Source organism: Oryx dammah, unplaced genomic scaffold (genome assembly GCF_014754425.2).
Source record: "Oryx dammah isolate SB20612 unplaced genomic scaffold, SCBI_Odam_1.1 HiC_scaffold_23, whole genome shotgun sequence".
In the NCBI taxonomy this organism is placed as follows: domain Eukaryota; kingdom Metazoa; phylum Chordata; class Mammalia; order Artiodactyla; family Bovidae; genus Oryx; species Oryx dammah.
The window spans coordinates 118,129,366-118,150,246 of NW_024070207.1; the positions used below are offsets into that span (position 1 = coordinate 118,129,366).

General features: G+C 40.5%; 1 protein-coding gene across 1 annotated transcript in view; it reads right to left on the bottom strand.

The window, feature by feature from the left end:
- GRPR (gastrin releasing peptide receptor) overlaps positions 1–19,795 on the bottom strand; it is a 39,065-nt gene extending 19,270 nt beyond the window's left edge. The window contains exon 1 of the mRNA XM_040266563.1: positions 19,383–19,795. Coding sequence (XP_040122497.1) covers positions 19,383–19,795 — 413 coding nt within the window. The remainder of the gene's footprint in view (positions 1–19,382) is intronic.
- Between the last annotated feature and the right edge of the window lie 1,086 nt (positions 19,796–20,881).

The window sequence follows — 20,881 nt, forward strand, 5'->3', positions numbered from 1 at the left end:
ATAATAGAGACAGACTTATAGAGTTCCACAAGTTAGAGTTACCAAAGAGAGATCTTATAATATATTGGGATGAATTCAAGAAATTATGTGATGAGATGGAACAAAATGGAAATTCCACAACTGCAATAAACAGTAACTGAAATTAAGAATTAAATGAAAGCTTCAGAAGCAGATTAGACACAGTTGAAGAGAGAATTTGTGAACTAAAAATGGCCAGACTGAAGTACAGTGAGAAAAAAGGATGGAAAACACAGAAAAGGTAATAGAAATATATAGGTGAAATGAAATTGTGTTTAAAATAGTTCCCAATCACAGAGGCCTGAGCCAAGTATGAAATTGTCTGCCTCAGTAAAATAAAAAAAAACCAAAAGGAGAAAAAAATCATGAAGAAGCTTTAAGTAAACCTGCAGTTATTCTATTTATATGTAGATAGCACACAGAAAGAGAGAAAAGAGAGAACATGGCAGAAACAATCTTTGAAGTTGTCATGCTGAGAACTTTCCAAATGTTACTGAAATCACTAAGTCACAGATTTAAGAAAAAAGTTATGAATCTCAAAAAGGAAGAATACAAAGAAAACCATACCTAAGAGCATCATAGTAATGCTGTTGAAAACAAGAGATAAAGAGAAACATCTTAAAATGAGTCAGAGAGAAAAAAAATCAATAATTTTACATTATTTCTAAAATGAATGAAACTGACATCTGAATTCACAGTGGAAGTCAGGACAGTGAATGGCAACTTCCAAGTGGGAAAGATAAGAATGGCCAACCTACAATTTTATGCCCAGTGACAATATCCTCTTCCAATTACATTAAATAAAGACATTTTTTGGACAAATGAAACCAGCAAGAGAGTTCCAGAAAAACATTTATTTCTGCTTTATTGACTATGCCAAAGCCTTTGATTGTGTGGATCACAATCAACTGTGGAAAATTCTGAAAGAGATGGGAATACCAGACCACCTGACCTGCCTCTTGAGAAATCTATATGCAGGTCAGGAAGCAACAGTTAGAACTGGACATGGAACAACAGCCTGGTTCCAAATCAGGAAAGGAGTACGTCAAGGTTGTATATTGTCACCCTGCTTATTTAACTTATATGCAGAGTACATCATGAGAAACACTGGGCTAGAAGAAGCATAAACTGGAATCAAGTTTGTTGGGAGAAATATCAATAACCTCAGATATGCAGATGACACCACCCTTGTGGCAGAAAGTGAAGAGGAACTAAAAAGCCTGTTGGTGAAAGTGAAAGAGGAGAGTGAAAAAGTTGGCTTAAAGCTGAACATTCAGAAAACGAAGATCATGGCATCCGGTCCCATCACTTCATGGGAAATAGATGGGGAAACAGTGGAAACAGTGACAGACTTTATTTTTGGGGGCTCCAAAATCACTGCAGATGGTGACTGCAGCCATGAAATTAAAAGACGCTTACTCCTTGGAAGAAAGGTTATGACCAACCTAGATAGCATATTGAAAAGCAGAGACATTACTTTGCCAACAAAGGTCCATCTAGTCAAGGCTATGGTTTTTCCAGTAGTCATGTATGGATGTGAGAGTTGGACTATAAAGAAAGCTGAGTGCCAAAGAATTGATGCTTTTGAACTGTGGTGTTGGAGAAGACTCTTGAGAGTCCCTTGGACTGCATGGAGATCCAACCGTCCATCCTAAAGGAGATCAGTCCTGGGTGTTCATTGGAAGGACTGATGCTGAAGCTGAAACTCTAATACTTTGGCCACCTGATGCAAAGAGCTGACTCATTAGAAAGACCCTGATGCTGGGAAAGATTGAGGGCAGGAGGAGAAGGGGACAACAGAGGATGAGATGGTTGGATGGCATCACCAACTCAATGGACATAGGTTTGGGTGGACTCCGGGAGTTGGTTTTGGACAGGGAAGCCTGGTGTGCTGAGGTTCATGGGGTCGCAAAGAGTCGGACACTACCAAGTGACTGAACTGAACTGAAATGAAATACTGATGGATATTCTTTGGGCAGAAGTAAAATAATCTAAGATGATGTCACAGAGATGCAGTAAGGAATGGTGAATACAGGAATAAGTCTAAAGCTAAACATGTGAGCAAATATAAAAATAATTAACATAATGTCTTGTGGGTTTTAAAGTATGGAGAGAATTGAAATATAGAATAAGAAGACTCCCCCCCTCTAAAGAAAAAGACAGGAGTGAATTAGAGTGAAGTTAAAGTGTCCTATTACCCTTGTCTGGGAAGCAGGAAAGTTCTAATTTATACTAAATTTAAATATTCAAGGTTACCTGTTGTAAACACTAGGGTAACCCTTAAAAGAACACTGAGTTTGTATACTTTACAAATTCATGCCAGGGGTGGGGGGAAGGATAGAATAATTTATATGTTTAATTAATTTAAAAGAAGGAAAGAAGGGAGGGAAAAGGATTATGAAACAGGTGAAACCAACAAAAACCAAATAATAAAATGGTAGATCTAAACCCAAACATATCAGCAAATTGATGTTATCAGAGTGTCTGACTTTATAGGGCAGAAATCTATAGCCAAGTTACAAATAGCAAAGACATTTCTGTTTAGTCACTCATTTTATGCATACCCACAAATACCAACATTGATGAAAGTAACTTAACATCCATAATGCAAAGACATCCATGGCAAATAGGTTAATGGGCATCATAAAATAAATGAGTATTCAAGATTACGCAATGCACAAAAAAAACTTGAAAAGCTTTGAAATTTTACAGCCCTTATAGGAAAGAAACTTGACAGTGGCTTTCTCTGTTAATCTTAAATATTTGATAATAATTCTAAACACTTATATGACATTACCAGTAATGAGTTATGGAGCTGAAACTTTTCTAGCCTCTCATTAATAAGTCAATTTGAATCAACCATGCTAGAAGACTGAAGTATCTTTCTAATTTCTCTATAGAAAAACATATCACCTAACAGGCACCTAAAAAGATGCTCAACATTGCTAAGCATCAGGTAAATGCAAATCAAAACTGCAATGCCTGTCAGAGTGACCATCAAAAAGAACACAAATAACAAATGTTGGTGAGGATGTAGAGGAAAGGGAACCCTTGTACACTGTTGGTGGGAATGTAAATTGATGCAGCCACTGTGAGAACAGTATGAAGGTTTCTCGAAAAGCTAAAAACAGAACTATCATAGGACCCAGCAATTCCACTCCTGGGTGTATATCCAAACAAACAAACAAACAAAAACTAATTTTAAAAGACACATGCATCCCATGTTCATAGCAGCTTTATTTTATTTAAAATTGCCAAGATATGGTAGTATCCCAAGTATCCATCACCAGATGGATGAATAAAGAAGATATGTTTTTCTCTGAATATATGCCCAAGAGTGGGATTGCAAGGTCACCTCAGATATGCAGATGATACCACCCTTATGGCAGAAAGTGAAGAGGAACTAAAAAGCCTCTTGATGAAAGTGAAAGAGGAGAGTGAAAAAGTTGGCTTAAAGCTCAACATTCAGAAAACGAAGATCATGGCATCCGGTCCCATCACTTCATGGGAAATAGATGGGGAAACAATGGAAACTATGTCAGACTTTATTTTTTTGGGCTCCAAAATCACTGCAGATGGTGACTGCAGCCATGAAATTAAAAGACGCTTATTCCTTGGAAGAAAAGTTATGACCAACCTAGATAGCATATTCAAAAGCAGAGACATTACTTTGCTGACTAAGGTCCATCTAGTCAAGGCTATGGTTTTTCCTGTGGTCATGTATGGATGTGAGAGTTGGACTGTGAAGAAGGCTGAGTGCCAAAGAATTGATGCTTTTGAACTGTGGTGTTGGAGAAGACTCTTGAGAGTCCCTTGGACTGCAAGGAGATCCAACCAGTCCATTCTGAAGGAGATCAACCCTGGGATTTCTTTGGAAGGAATGATGCTGAAGCTGAAACTCCAGTATTTTGGCCACCTCATGCGAAGAGTTGACTCATTGGAAAAGACTCTGATGCTGGGAGGGATTGGGGGCAGGAGGAGAAGGGGATGACCGAGGATGAGATGGCTGGATGGCATCATGGACTCGATGGACGTGAGTCTGAGTGAACTCCGGGAGATGGTGATGAACAGGGAGGCTTGGCGTGCTGCGATTCATGGGGTCGCAAAGAGTCGGACACGACTGAGCGACTGAACTGAACTGATGGTAGCTTTGTTTTTAGTTTTTTAAAGAATCTTTATACTGTTTTCCATAGTGGCTAAACCAATTTACATTCCCACCAACAGGGTTCCCTTCTCTCCACAACTCTCCAGAACTTGTTGTTTGTGGATTTTTTGATCACAGCCATTCTGACTGGTGTGAGGTGATATTGCATTGTAGTTTTGACTTGCATTTCTCTAATAACTAGCAACGTTGAACAACTTTTCATGTGCCTATTGGTCATCTGTAGTCCTCTTTGAAGAAGAGGTCTTCTGCCCATTTTTTGAGGGAGTTGTTTGTTTTGATGTTGTTAAGTGTAATAAGCTGTTTGTTTCCAAGGTAAACCATTCAATATCATAGTAATCCAAGTTTATGCTCCAACCAGTAATGCTGAAGAAGCTGAAGTTGAATGGTTCTATGAAGACCTACAAGACGTTCTAGAACTAACACCCCAAAAGATGTCCTTTTCATTACAGGGGACTGGAATGCAAAAGTAGGATGTCAAGAAATACCTGGAATAACAGGCAAATTTGGCCTTGGAGTACAGAATGAAGCAGGGTAAAGGCTAACAGTTTTGCCAAGAGAACGCAGCGGTCATAGCAAACACCCTCTTCCAACAACACAAGAGAAGACTCTACACATGGACATCACCAGTAGGTCAATACTGAAATCAGATTGATTATATTCTTTGCAGCCAAAGATGGAGAAGCTCTATACAGTCAGCAAAAACAAGACCTGGAACTTACTGTGGCTCAGATCATGAACTCCTTATTGCCAAATTCAGACTTAAATTGAAGAAAGTAGGGAAAACCACTAGACCATTCAGGTATGACCTAATCAAATCCCTTACGATTATACAGTGGAAGTGACAAATAGATTCAAGGGATTAGATCTGATAGACAGAGTGCCTGAGGAACTATGGACAGAGGTTTGGGACCTTGTACAGGAGGCAGGGATCAAGACCATCCCCAAGGAAAAGAAATGCAAAAAGGCAAAATGGTTGTCTCAGGAGGCCTTACAAATAGCTGTGAATAGAAGAGACATGAAAGACAAAGGAGAAAAAGAAAGATATACCCATTTGAATGCAGAGGTACAAAGAATAGCAAGGAGAGATAATTTTATTTTAATTTTTATTTATATTTTGGCTGCTCCACAAGGCATGTGGGATCTTAGTTCCCTGACCAGGGATTGACTCTGTGCTCCCAGCAATGGAAGTGCATATTCTTAACCACTGGACTGCCAGGGAAGTCCTGCAAGGAGAGATAAGAAAGACTTCCTCAGTGATCAGTGCAAAGAAATAGAGGAAAACAATAGAATAGGAAAGACTAGAGATCTCTTCAAGAGAATTAGAAATACCAAGGGAACATTTCATGCAAAGATGGGCACAATAAAGGACAGAAATGGTAAGAACCTAACAGAAGCAGAAGATATTAAGAAGAGGTGGCAACAGTACACAGAAGAGCTATACAAAAAAGATCTTCATGACCCAGATAATCACAATGGTATGATCACTTACCTAGAGCCAGACATCCTAGAATCTGAAGTCAGGTGGACCTTAGGAAGTATCACTACGAACCAAGCTGGTGGAGGTGATGGAATTCCAGTTGAGCTATTTCAAATCCTAAAAGATGATGCTGTGAAAGTGCTGCACTCAATTTGCCAGCAAATTTGGAAAACTCGGCAGTGGCCACAGGACTGGAAATGGTCAGTTTTCATTCCAATCCCAAAGAAAGGCAATGCCAAAGAATGCTCAGACTACCGCACAATTGCACTCATCTCACATGCTTGAGAAGTAATGCTCAAAATTCTCCAAGCCAGGCTTCAGCAGTATGTGAACCATGAACTTCCAGATGTTCAAGCTGGATTTAGAAAAGGCAGAGGAACCAGAGATCAAATTGCCAACATCGGCTGGATCATCAAAAAAGCATGAGAGTTCCAGAAAAACATCTACTTCTGCTTTATTGACTATGCCAAAGACTTTGACTGTGTGGACCAAACAAACTGTGGAAAATTCTGAAAGAGATGGGAATACCAGACCACCTGTCCTGCCTCTTGAGAAATCTGTATGGAAGTCAGGAAGCAATAGTTAGAACTAGACATGGAAAAACAGACTGGTTCCAAATCACAAAAGGAATATGTCAAGGTTGTATATTGTCACCCTGCTTATTTAACTTATATGCAGAGCACATCATGAGAAACACTAGGCTGGAGGAAGCACAAGCTGGAATCAAGATTGCCAGGAGAAATATCAATAACCTCAGATATGCAGATGACACCACCCTTATGGCAGAAAGTGAAGAACTAAAGAGCCTCTTGATGAAAGTGAAAGAGGAGAATGAAAAAGTTTGCTTAAAGCTCAACATTCATATGGCAAACGAAGATCATGGCATCTGGTCCCATCACTTCATGGCAAATAGATGGGGAAACAGTGGAAACAGTGGCTGACTATTTTTCTGGGCTCCAAAATCACTGCAGATGGTGACTGCAGCCATGAAATTAAAAGACACTTGCTCCTTGGAAAAAAATTTATGACCAACCTAGACAGCATATGAAAAAGCAGAGACATTTCTTTGCCAACAAAAGTCCGTCTACTCAAAGCTGTGGTTTTTCCAGTAGTCATGTATGGATGTGAGAGTTGGACTATAAAGAAAGCTGAGTGCCAAAGGATTGATGCTTTTGAACTGTGGTGTTGGAAAAGACTCTTGAGAGTCCCTTGGACTGCAAGGAGATCCAACCAGTCTATCCTAAAAGAAATCGGTCCTGAATATTCATTGGAAGGACTGATGCTGAAGCTGAAACTCCAATATTTTGGCAAACTAACCACCCTTATGGCAGAAAGGAAAAAACTAAAGAGCCTCTTGATGACAGTGTAAGAGGAGAGTTAAAGCGAGCTTTTGGACTCTGAGGGAGAGGGAGAGGGTGGGATGATTTGGGAGAATGGCATTGAAACATGTATACTATCATGTAAGAAACGAATTGCCAGTCTATGTCTGCTGCAGGATACAGGATGCTTGGGGCTGGTGCGTGGGGATGACCCAGAGAGATGTTATGGGGAGGGAGGTGGGGGGGGTTCATATTTGGGAATGCATGTACACCCGTGGTGGATTCATGTCAATGTATGGCAAAACCAATACAGTATTGTAAAGTAAAATAAAGTAAAAATAAAAATTTAATTTAAAAAAATTGGCTTAAGCCTCAACACTCAGAAAACTAAGATCATGGCATCTGGTCCCATCACTTCATGGCAAAAAATGGGGAAACAGTGGAAACATAAGAGACTTTATTGTGGGGGGCTCCAAAATCACTGCAGATAGTGACTGCAGCCATGACATTAAAAGGCACTTACTCCTTGGAAGGAAAGTTATGACCAACCTAGACAGCATATTAAAAAGCAGAGACATTACTGTGTCAACAAAGGTCTGTGTAGTCAAGGCTATGGTTTTTCCAGTAGTCACGGATGGATGTGAGAGTTGGATTATAAAGAAAGCTGAGCGCCGAAGAATTGATGCTTTTGAACTGTGGTGTTGGAGAAGACTCTTGAGAGTCCCTTGGACTGCATGGAGATCCAACCAGTCCATCCTAAAGGAGATCAGTCCTGGGTGTTCATTGGAGGGACTGATGCTGAGGCTGAAACTTTTATACTTTGGCCACCTGATGCAAAGAGCTGACTCATTAGAAAAGACCCTGATGCTGGGAAAGATTGAGGGCAGGAGGAGAAGGAGACAACAGAGGATGAGATGGCATCACCGACTCAACAGACATGTGTTTGGGTAGGCTCTGGGAGTTGGTGATGGACAGGGAGGCCTGGCGTGCTGTGGTTCATGGGGTCGCAAAGAGTCGGACACAACTGAGAGACTGAACTGAACTGAATGGAGGAATTGATTCATTGGAAAAGACCGTGATGCTGGGAAAGGTTGAGGGCAGGAGAAGAAGGGGACAACAGAGGATGAGATGACTGGACGGCATCACTGACTCTTTGGACATGAGTTTGAGTAAAGTCCAGGAGTTGTCAATGGACAGGAAGCCTGGCGTGCGGCAGTCCATGGGGTTGCAGAGAGTCAGACACGACTGAGTGACTGAAGTGAACTGAAATTTTGGAGACTAATCCCTTATCTGTCACATCATTTGCAAATATTTTCTCCCAATCTGTGGGTTGTCTTTTCATTTTATTATTTCCTTTGCTATGCAAAAGCTTTTGAGATTAAGTAGGTCTCGTTTGTTTATGTTTGTTTTTATTTCCATTATTCTGGGAGATGGATCGAAAAATATGTCACTGTGATTTATGTCATAGAGCGTTCTGCCTATGTTTTCCTCTAGCAATTTTATAGTGTCTGGTCTAACATTTAGGTCTTTAATCCGTTTTGAGCTTATTTTTGTGTATGGAGTTAAGGAATGATCTAAACATGATTCAGAGAAAAACATGATCTGAAAGAATACATGTACGCCAATGTTTACGGCAGCAGTGTTTACAATAGCCAAGACACAGAAGCAACCTAAATGTCCATTGATAGAGGAATGGATAAAGAAGATGTGGCACATATATACAATAGAATATTACTCAGCCATTAAAAGGAATGAAGTAATGCCATCTTCAGCAACATGGATGGATCTAAAGAGTGTCACACTGAATGAAGTAAGTCAGACAGAGAAGGAGAAATATCGTATGACATCCTTTATATGTGGAATCTAAAAAGAAATGATATAAATGAAGTTAGTTACAAAACAGAAAGAGACTGACAGACTTAGAAAATGAACTTACAGATGCTAGGAGGAAGGGACAGTTAGGGACTTTGGGAAGGTCACATACCACTGCTATATTTAAAATGGATAACCAACAAAGACCTATGGTACAGCACAGGGAACTCTGCTCAATGTTATGTGCCAGGCTGCTTGGGAGAGTGCTTGAGGGAGAACAGATACATGTAGATATATGGCAGAGTCTTTCGCTGTTCATCTGAAACTACCACCACACTGTTAATCAGTTATACTCCAATACAAAATAAGAAGCTTAAGTTTTTAAAAAAATAAGATATGGTATATGTATATATAATGGAATACTACTCAGCTATAAAAAAGTGAAAATTTGCCATTTGCAGCAACATGGATAGTAGAACCTACTGGAATTCATTCATTCCTTGCTTCATGGATCCATTTATTCATGTAGTCAGCAAACACTTATCAAGCATCTACTACAGGCTAGAGACTGTCCTAGTGTCAGATAATATACTAATGAATGCCATAGCCTCCCCCGCCCCCCCCCCTTTTTTTGAGCTTATATTCTAATGATAGGAGACAGAGAGTAAGCAAGTAAACCAAGAAATGAACAAAATGCTTCTCAAAAAAAAAATAGTGGATGATATTTACCCAAGAAAAATGAAGATATACATCCGTACAAAAACTGTATGAGACAGCTTGATTTATAATCACCAAAACTGAAAACAAATCTAATACCCATTAACTGAAGAATGAATAAACAAACTGCAGTCTAGCCACACAATGGACTACTACTCAGCAACAGAAAGGAAGGGATTACTGATACATGCAACAACATGAATTGAAAGAAGCCAGACTCAAATAGCTTACACACTGTATGATGTCATTCATATGATATTTTGGAAAAGATCAGTGGCTGCCAGGAGCTTTGTTTTCTTTCTTTCCTTTTTCTAGGAGCTTTATTTTCTGTAAGAACAACTTAATGTGTAAGGGAGGTTATAAACTAAAGAAAGTTTGGATCTGGAAAAAAATCCCCTCCTGGGTGCAGGAAGAGAATAGACTACAAAGGGACATAAAAGAATTGGGGGCTGATGGAAATGTTCTATATCTTGATTTTGCTATGCTGTGCTCTGCGTGCGTGCTAAGTCGCTTCAGTCATGTTTGACTCTGTGACCCTATGGACTGTAGCCCACCAGGCTCCTCTGTCCATGGGATTCTCCAGGCAAGAATACTGGAGTCAGTTGCCATGCCCTCCTCCAGGGGATCTTCCCGATCCAGGGATCAAACTTGCATCTCTTACATCTTCTGCATTAGCAGGCAAGTTCTTTACCACTAGCGCCACCTGGGAAGCAGGTGATTGTGCTGGTGGTGGTTATATGACTGTGTAAGTTTGTCAAAATTCATAGAATACACACTTAAAAATTTACTGTATATGAGTAACACCTCAATCAACCTGAAAGAAAAAACTGAATGATGGAATAAAGTGTTAGTCATTCCTTTAGAATGAGTGATCAACGAAGACCTCCTACAGAAGGCGACATTTAATATGTAAAATGAATCTGCAATCTCTACTTGTTCCTAGGCAAATCACTTCATATAGCAGCAAATACCAGATATTAGTCCAATACTCAATAATCAGAATTTCAAAGATGACTGTAACAAACAAGATCTCTTGATCTTGATCTACAGGGAAGTAGAAAAAGGAATGGAGAAAAAATTTTTCTTTTATTCTGCAAACCATGTGTTTAATTAAGAGAGAATTTATGCAAACCCCACACACCAGGAGGATTTACAAGTGCAAAAATGCAAATTCAGTCTACTTTCAAAAGGCGGTATTGACAAGCACAGTTCAAAAAACCTCACCAGGGAGCCCTTTCAGTCTATACTCTATGTTTCATGATTAAGTATGCGTCTTTTTTTTTTTTTTTGCCTCCATGCATTTTAGGTTGCCAGAAATGATAATTAATCATATAAAGGTCTACGACTTTAAAAGATAGTGTGTGAGAGACAAGGTCAGAGTTCTTTGCTGCCCTTATCTCCACAGCACTCCAACTCAGAGTCTTGCTGGGAACCACCCCCTCCTCCCCCGCCCCCAACCCTTTCCCTTGCAGCTGCCCTCTGAGCACTCCCACAGCCAGCAGCTATGACAGATCCCTCACTGTGGGGAGACACGAGCTGAGTTTCCTTCAGGAGAGGCAGCATATGCTTCAGAAAAATCATACTCTATAGAAGTTTTGGACTGGTGACTCATGTAAACTCCTCCAACAGAGACTTTCTAGGAAAGATGCTTACAAGAGATTAAATTGTCCTCCCTTTTGAGAAAAGGCCAATCCCCTGGGAACTAGTGAAGCTGGGCCTCTAGAACAGTAGAGGAGCTCTGTAATCACTGGGGTGATCCCCTCAGAAGGGGACCAACTTGGAATCACTCAAGACATCTTCCCTCAGAACAGTAGGGTTTTAACTCTCACTGTCCAGAGAAGGGAAATGGAATCAGACTTTGGATGGTTTTTTTCAGTTTCCCTGAAGGCATTGGGACCTGAATGTGGAAAGCAGGGTTCTAGTGTGCTTCTGTTTTGAATTTGTTGTGACAAGGCCAAATTCCAGCACCTCTTTTGGTCTCTGTGTCAAACAAGGTAAGATATTGTGATTTATAAGAAATACATATTTGGTCATTCAGAAATATATTTCTCATATGCATTTGGTTTTCCTCTAGTCCCTGGCTCACACTCCTAAAACCCTTGGAATTTCCTAAGTGTGTTGAGAGTGATAAAGACGTCTTTTGTTATGTTAATAAGGTGACTTTTGGAAGCAGCTAAGGATGGGGGCTGGTTTCCAAGTGATTCTAGGCCTGATTAGAAGGCTGGAACTTTCAGTCCTAGCTCCAGACCTCTGGGGAGAAGCTGTATGTTCAATCAGCTGTCAATGGTCAATGGTTTAATCAATCATGCCTGTGTAATGAAGCCTGCATAAAAATCCAAAAGGACAGTGCTTGCTTCAGCAGCATATATACTAAAACTGGAACAATACAGAGATTAGCTCGGCTCCTGCCCATGTTTTTTGGTGCAACCACTATGGAGAACACTATGGAGATTCCTTAAAAAAAACTAGAAATAAAAATACCATATGACCTAACAATCCCACTACTGTGGATACAGCCTAAGAAAACCAGAATTCAAAATGATACATGTATCCCCATGTTCATTGCAGCACTATTTACAATACCTAGGACATGGAAGCCACCTAGATGTCTGTCGATAGATGAATGGATAAATAAGTTTGGTTCATATATACAACAGAATATTATTCAGTCATAAAAAGGAATTTGAGTCAGTTCTAGTGAGGTGTATGAAACTAAAAAGCCTGATATACAGTGTGAAGTAAGTCAGAAAAACAAATATTGTGTATTAACGCATATATATGAAACCTAGAAAGATGGTACTGATGAACCTGTTTGCAGGGCAGGAATAGAGATGCAGACATAGAGAACACATTTGTGGACAGAGCAAGAGAAGGACAGGGTGGGACAAATTGAGAGAGTAGCATTGAAACATATACATTACCATATGCAAAATAGACAGCTAATGGGAATTTGCTGTATGATGCAGGGAGCTCAATCTGATACTCTGACAACCTAGAGGTGGGGCATGGGGGGAGGTTCAAGAGGGAGAGGACATACGTATACTTATGGCTGATTCACGGTGTTGTAACCAACACAATGTTGTAAAGCAATTATCCTCCAATTAAAAATAAATACCTTTTTTAAAAAGGACAGGATTCAGAGAGTTCTTGGGTTAGAGAACACGTGAAGATGCAGGGTTTGTGGTGCCTGGAGAGGGCATGGAAGGTCCCTTTCTTCATACCTTGTCTTCTGTATCTCTTCCACCTGGCTGTTCCTGAGGATAAAAGCATTATATCCTTTTACAATAAACTGGTGATTTAATAAATAACGTGTTTTTCCGAGTTCTGTGAGTCATTCTAGCCAATTAATGGAACCTGAGGATAGGGGGTAATGGGGACCTCTGATTTTTAGCCAGTTGGTCAGAAGTACAGGTTTGTGACTGGCATCTAAAATGGGAGTGGCGGGTGGTATAGTCTTATAGGACTGAACCGACAATGTGTGGAATCCAATGCTGTCTCTGGTTTGATAGTGTCAGAATTGAGTTGAATTCTCAGGCACCTAGCTGGTGTTCCAAGAATTGCTTGTTCGATGTGTGGAAACTCCCCCAGTGTTGGAAATTGAGCCTCAGAACACCATTTATAGGGGTATGAACTTGTAGCTGCTGCACTTTATTGTCGTGTCACTGCTCAAATATCAACCAAGCTGTAGGTACTGTCCTCATTAGATGGAAGGTGGGCCTTGGCGTTGTAGCAGCTATAGACCCCATGGAACTTGCCATAGGGCGAAGGAAGTAAAAAACACATCGAGAGTAACATGGAAACTTACATTACCATATGTAAAATAGATGGACTACAGGAATTTGCTGTATGGCTCAAGAAACTCAAACAGGGGCTCTGTATCCACCTAGAGAGGTGGGATGGGGAGGGAGATGGGAGGGAGTTTCAAAACAGAGGGGATATATGTATACCTATAGCTGGTTCATGTTGAGGTTTGACAGAAAACAGCAAAATTCTGTAAAGCAAGTATCCTTCAATAAAAAATAAATAATTTTTTTTTAAAAAAAGGACCCAGTAATACAAGGTAGGATAAATTCGATATTTAATTAACAGTACAGGCGAAAGCCTCTTAGGAAGGAGGAAAAAAAATCAATGAAAGCAAAAGGGGAATGCTTCATAAAAGAGAAGTGCTTTAATTGTGCCTTGAAAGATTGGTAGCATTTGGCTAGATGGAGGGAAGAGCCTAGTCATCAGGGAGGGGGGAGTGAAGTCAAGAGCAGAGAAGTCAGGTGGCAGGTGTAGGAGGCGATAAGAGTGTAACTAGAGCAGTGTTTGCTCTGGTGAGTTTTGAGATAAGGTAAAAAGATAGGCTGGTAGATGGAAGAGGGCCTGGCAAAAGAGAATGGAAGGATCAGACAGAAGTTCACAGCACATACCCGGGAAGTGAATCCCATAGGTATTCTTCAGAAAGTCTCAAAACCTCATCAGTGGGATGCCTGAATTCCCCAAGCCTGTGACTAGTGATTGTATTGGGTTGCCTGTATTCTTTCCTCTTCATCTTTGAGTATCTTCCAATAGAAGATACTTTATAGACAGGAAGAACCCATGCAGCTTGGAGCATTTGATATTTGCCTGAGGAATTCCTGATACCCTCAACGAATGAGAGCAGCTAAGATGAATCCTGGAAAGAGATTTGGACTCCAACGCACACAGCTAATGCTCTTCTGTATTTTTGTCCAACAGAACTTTCTCCAATGATTAAAATGTTTTGTATCTGTGCTGTCCAGTAGAATCACACGTGGCACTGAGCACTTGACATGTGGCTGGTTTGACTAGGGACTGAATTTTTAGTTTTATTTAAATCAAATCTTGAGAGTTCCCTGATGGCCTAGTGGTTAGGATTCAGGGTTTTCACTGCTGTGGCCCAGGTTCAATCCCTGGTTGGGGAACTGAGATCCCACAAGCCATGTGGCACAGCTAAAATAATAATAATAAAAAATTAAATCTAAATTTAAATAACCACATGTGGTTAGTGGCTCCCATGTTGGCTATACAGCTCTAGATGTAAGGAAAACTACATTATCTACATTATCTCATAAATTCCCTGTAATGATTTAAAAGAATCTGCACTTCAAAAAGCTTGCACTTACACATTCCAAATCACAAGGGTGGGAAAAACTTAGGAAAGGTCTTTTCCACGTAATCAAAGAAGAATCACATTATGGTGCAGCACATCAGTCCTTGGGATTTATTCTGTCAGCCCCATTCTAGTGGAAATAAAACTGAGTAACAATACTGAAGCAGAAACAATATAACTTGGGCATATAATATAAATACTATTAACCTTAAATTCAGCTTTATTCTTTGCACTATGCTAGAAAAGAAAACATAAACTCTCCTTACCCTTTTCCTGTTAGGTTTAAAAATCCATTTACATAATACTGAGGCACCTAGTAGAGATGGACATCTTGTAGGAAAGAGCAGTATGTAAAAAATATATCCATCCATCCCAACCATTCACCTATCTCTCCAATCATCTATCCATCTGCCTATCCACTCATCCGTCCATCCACCTGTCTTTCCATCCATCCATCCATCTACCCATCTACCCATTGTATCCCTTTGTGATTTCCTGACACACAAAGAACAGATTTTCTCTCATTTGCCCAAATACTGAGAGCTTAATGGAGAGGAATAGAGAAGAAATAGGTAATGGAGTGACATGTTTTTAAGAGTATGCTTTCAGATGATTAATCTTAACACTCTTAATAGTATGTTGTTTACAAAGTCAAAGTAATGAATATATGAGAGACTAAAAAATGACAAATGACTAATGCTTCAAAACAGTAAGATGAAAGGCATCACGAGATAATTCATGTCTCAGATAATGAGCCTCATGTTTAGAAGAGGGTCAAAAATCTGGGCTAGAATGGGCTTTAAGATGGAGGCTTGAGCCAGAATCTGAGTGATGGGCAAGATGACAGATAAAAATCATGATTAAAATTTGGAAGGACCTTAGAAATAATCTAGCTCAAGCCTATTATACTAGAGATGATTCAACTAAGGTCAGAGAGTTAAGGGACTTGGTCCAATTCCTTTATATGGTTAGCAATGGCAGGAAACGAAAATGTAGGGCTCTTGATGCTCATTCAACTTTCATGCATCACATGAGATGGGGAGAAGGGTCTTCTAATTAGGAAAGGAGAAAGCATTCTGGAGAATGGGAGTGACACAGCATGAGCAAGGAAGCAGAGCCTGGAACTTGTCAGTGTAACGACCGTGTATGAGGATGTCAATATATGTGAGGAGGGGAAGACAGCATGGTGGGGGAGCAGGACCAATAGGGAAGGGGCTTGACTATAAATCTGCAGTTGGTCAGTGGTGTCAAACGTAGACTCCTGGGACTGCCTTGAAGTCTCCCTTTTGTGCCCCAGTATAAACATTTCCAGAAAAAATGCTTTGCCTTTCATATAAACAAAGACAAATTCACCTGGGGAGGGAAAGCTGAAGAAAGGTGGCTGGGATGAGTACTTGCATATCTGGTCAACCCACAGTGGGCTGATAAACATCTATCCTGAGTCAGGAGATTTACGATGGGAACTAAGAATCTGTATATTTTTAAGCTCCCCAGTGACTGCAATGATTACCAAGTTTGGAGGGTCTTCTGGTTCACCCTTTTACCAATCCATCAGATACAGACTACCACTTTGGAAAACTCTTTGACAATATTAACGAAATACCTGGCCCCTATGATCCAGCGATTCCTCTCTCAGGCGTATACTCACTTATGTTGCCCAACAGGCATGAATAAGAATACCCAGAGCAGGTTATTATCAACCCCGAACTGGAAACAATTCAATATCTATCAGTATTAAAATGAATAAATTAACTGAGGTATATTCATACAAGTCTTCCCTGCTGGCTCAGAGGTTAAAGTGTCTGCCTGCAATGTGGGAGACCTCGGTTCGATCTCTGCATCAGGAAGATCTCCTGGAGAAGGAAATGGCAACCCACTCCAGTACTCTTGCCTGGAGAATCCCATGGACAGAGGAGCCTGGTGGGCTACAGTCCACGGGGTCGCAAAGAGTCGAACGACTGAGCGACTTCACTTTCACTTTCATATTCATACAATGGAATACTATACAACAATTGAAAAGAATAAACCACTGCTATCTGCACCAACGTGGATGACTATTTCCAACATAATGATAAGCATTAAGAAGTATGACTCTCTTTACATAAGATTGAAGAACTGGCAAAAAATAATACATGGTAATTGAACTCAAAATAATGACTGCCTCTCTTCGAGGGTGAGGATTAACTGTAAAGGGACATAAAACAAACTCCTAGGGTGCTGGAATTGTTCTATATCTCTATTTGGGTGGTGGTTATATTGTTATATAGAATATGTGAAAAATACTGAGCTCTATACTTGTTCAGTTTACTGTAGAGATTAACCTTGTTGACAAGAAAAAATACAGGTATTGTGTGTGTGTGTGTGTGTGTATGTATATTTCCTTGCCAACCTTATGAGGTTGTTATAAAACTCCAATAGCCTTTCTTTTTTATTTTTTTATTGGAGTATAATTGCTTTACAATGCTGTATTAGTTTCTGCTGTACAATGAAGTGAATCAGCTATATGTATACATATATTCCCTCCTTCTTGGAACTCCCTCCTTCCCCACCCTTCCAGGTTATCACTGAGTACTCAGCTGAGCTTCCTCTGCTTTATAGCAGGTTCCCACTACCTATCTGTTATACACATGGTAGTGCATATATGTCACTCCTAATTTCCCAATTCACCCCACCATCCCCTTTCCCACCCTGTGTCTACATGTCCATTCTCTATGTCTCTGTGTCTATTCCTGCTCTGGAGATAGGTTCATCTGTACCATTTTTCTAGATTCCATACATATGTGTTAAAGATGAGATATATAGATAAGTACAGTCATACATTTTAACTAGCTCAATACTGATTCTTATTGAAGTTGGTTACAAGCACTACTTGTGATATAGGTAATCTGTCAGTTTTTTTAAGCCTTAGCAAAACACAAAAAGTTAGTTATATGTAAGCTTACAAGTAATTTCTGAATTTGGAAGAGACATGCAGTAACTGTAAACTTAATGGTGCAGCCCAGCTTTGGAGAGAGCCTTCCTGCTGATGGTGAATTTGGTCTGCTTTGAAACCCTGAGAAGAGTTCCCTGCAGCTGTATCTTTTGTTGCATGCCCTCACTTTCCTTTCCCCCCATTCCCGATTCCACCCTAGGAAGACAGGAAACACTATCTGTAGCACTGCATTCACCAACCCAGAAACCAAAATCTCATCTCACTTCCCATTGTGAAAATGATCGTCATCCTGAGGTACCCTTGGCCACTGGTAACAAGCCACCTACCTGCTGCCACTCCACAGCTTGCCTGCCCTGGCCCAACAGTGAGACTGCCTGTGGTCATGAGGCCCTGGTGGGCACATGTTCAGGGTTACAGCAAGCTGAGGATGAGTGGTGGGAAGTGAAAAACCCTGTGCAGTGGGTGCCATGTGTAAACCTCATTCCTGGGCTATTATTTTTCAGTCTGTGAAAAAGTTTTGTGTACTGAGCAGTATACTTCAGGCAGCTAAGTATAAACACATGTCTATCAATACTGATAACACTATCTTTATTTGTCCATTACTTCCCAAAGCCACATCACCTGGGGACTGTTTGTTCCTCTACAAAGTGAGAATCCAGCACCATATGTATTAAAATGTGGGACATTCTTCAGGGTATACATTTTCAAGAGCTGCTTCTATGCCTTTCTCAGTACACTCTTACATCCCCATGTATTTTTAACACCACAACATACAGTAGACTTTAAAATAAAAGTTGATTATTTCCGGTTCCTTGCACTAGTTTTTCTTAATTTGACCATATGGTCAACTATGTGTCTGGAGCCTATCCATTACTGTGTCCAAGTTCTAGAGCCCAGAAGTATATAAGTTATGTTCAGCAATTTATATGAACCTGCAGATATTTCCTGACTGGTTATTTGAAGCAAGGGTTTTTTATGTGACAGACATCTGATAAATGCTTAAAGAATAAATATGAATGTTTAAGAATGGATAAATGTGAATTTTTAAGCACTATGTTCACACAAGAAATGCAGTTCACAAGTATGTATATTTCCAAGAGTAAAACATTGTACTGGCTTCCCTACCCACTCCCCCCCAAAAAAGCCCTAAAGGGATTACATATGAAAGTACATCAATAAACATACTAAAATCAACCTTGAATGGAGCTTTCTCATGAAAAAAAAAAATCCTAATAATGGTTGATTTCACTTAAGAGATATTTAGAAAAACCAGCATACAAACTGTTCAGTTCCAGAGAACCAAATACAACATCAGCTGTGAGAAACATTAAACTGTCTGAAGAGAATGGATTTCAAGGAAATGTTGCTTATTTTCTCCTCTTGGTTATTTCTGAAAGAATATTTAATGAAGAAATGCAGTGGGACTTTTCTGTTCTTTGAAGACTTTGCTTCCAAGAAACATTTGCCTGGGGTTTAAATTCTATTAGGTGTTTTTTTTTTTTTTTTTTTCCTCACCAGTCAATTAATTTTGCAAGGAACAAAAAGTTAGGAAGAGGCAAGGCTAAATCAATTGTCTCCAGAAAATGCACCTCAATCTTATTCTCAGGGATTTTTTTCCCCTTTCCCCCCGGCCATGCACTGACCTTTCTTTCTTAACCAATATATCAAACTCAAGAAGTAATCCCTAGCATAGAAACATGCCCAGAAGGGAACTGGAGTCTGAGAAGAACTCCCTGTGCACAAACAGCCCCATCTCTCCCAATGTGGTAGCTCACCTACTGAGGCATCTACCACCCTCGGAGAGAATGTCACTGTCCTCCAGGACTTACCTGTCTGCTGAGAGAGCCGTGAGTGTGAAGACAGACACCCCTACCGAGGTAAGCTGGATAAAGGGGATCAGTTTGCAGCCAATCCTGCCAAACAGCCATTTGTCAGCCAGGTACCTGCTAGCATCCACGGGCGCACAGGTTACCAGGAGGAGCAGGTCTCCCAAAGCCAGGCTGGAGATGAACAGGTTCGGCACGTTTCGCATGGACTTCACAGTACAGAAGATCTTGATCAGGGTGATGTTGCCAACGAGGCCTATCAGAATGATGACTCCATAAATTGCAGGGATGACATAGAGGATCCCGGGGCGGAACCAGTCGTCATTCATGGGGAGCTCCACACTATGATTAGAAATGTTGCAGTGCACGAAATGGTCCACTTCCAAGTTCAGAAGCAAACAGTCATTCAGAGCCATCCTCTGGATTCCTTCCCACCTAAAAAAGTGCCCTGAGATGCTGTTTCTTAACTTTTGACTTTGCAATTGGGTAAAGATGAGGACAGAATCTATGCTGGGCTCTTTATCTTCTTGAATAAAAATATAGATACTGTGGCATTCAAAACTGTCTGGCACTATTTTGATGCTGGTGCTGCTCTGCTCTTTACCTGACCAGTGTAATACACCTCTAAATTGAGTAAGTTAACAACAAAACAAACACAAAAACTCAGCCCTGAAAAGGCTTAGAATCAGACCCACTCTGTACCAACACCTTTTACCTCTGGTCTAGTCCGAGTCTCCCTGGCTGTAGTTTACTAAGAACTTTGGGCCTGCTATTTTCACACGGCATTTGCTGTCTTTCCTGATATTTAGAACCTGAAGGTTTGAAGTGGGTAGAAAAAAACTGCACTGAGAAAGCCTCAAATACTATAGGCGGGAATGCTTTATACGTCACCAACTTCACCAGCAAACGGCAGCTCTGCTGAGCAGAGGCTCTGAAGAGGAACCAGGGCTACTTACAGACAGACAATGCCAGCCCCCTGCTGGACACTTCAATCACTGCCTGGATGCCTGCTCTGCCCAGATGAGACTCGCACAGCAGTCTACGGGTCCTAGTCGATAACTTTAGCAGGTAAATTTGGGCTTCACTTTTCAGACGCAGCACCTCTGGCAGGTATTTCCTAAGTGTTGTCGGCACTGTGCAAAGCACTGGAAATCCTTCTGATACTAGAAAGATTTTCCATATCCAGATTCACAGCCCATTCTCTCATCTTTTCCAATACATTAGAATATAACATGTTAAGGTTGCTATAAAATGAGGTCTGTCCCTGAATCAAATTGCACACAGATGTGCAGGGCGTCCACATGTGAGTGGTCTCACGCAGCCTTCCTGCTGCCTATTTGAATGGGGATCGTTTCTGAGAGCAAATGCTTAGGACTCCTGCCTTAAACCTTCAGCACCTGACATCTGGGAAAAGTAGAAAGCAGGACACACACACGCTCTGTCCTGTAGATCGGCCAGGCCATCCCTGTTCCCTTTACCAGAGAGAAAAAAAAATCAAAAGC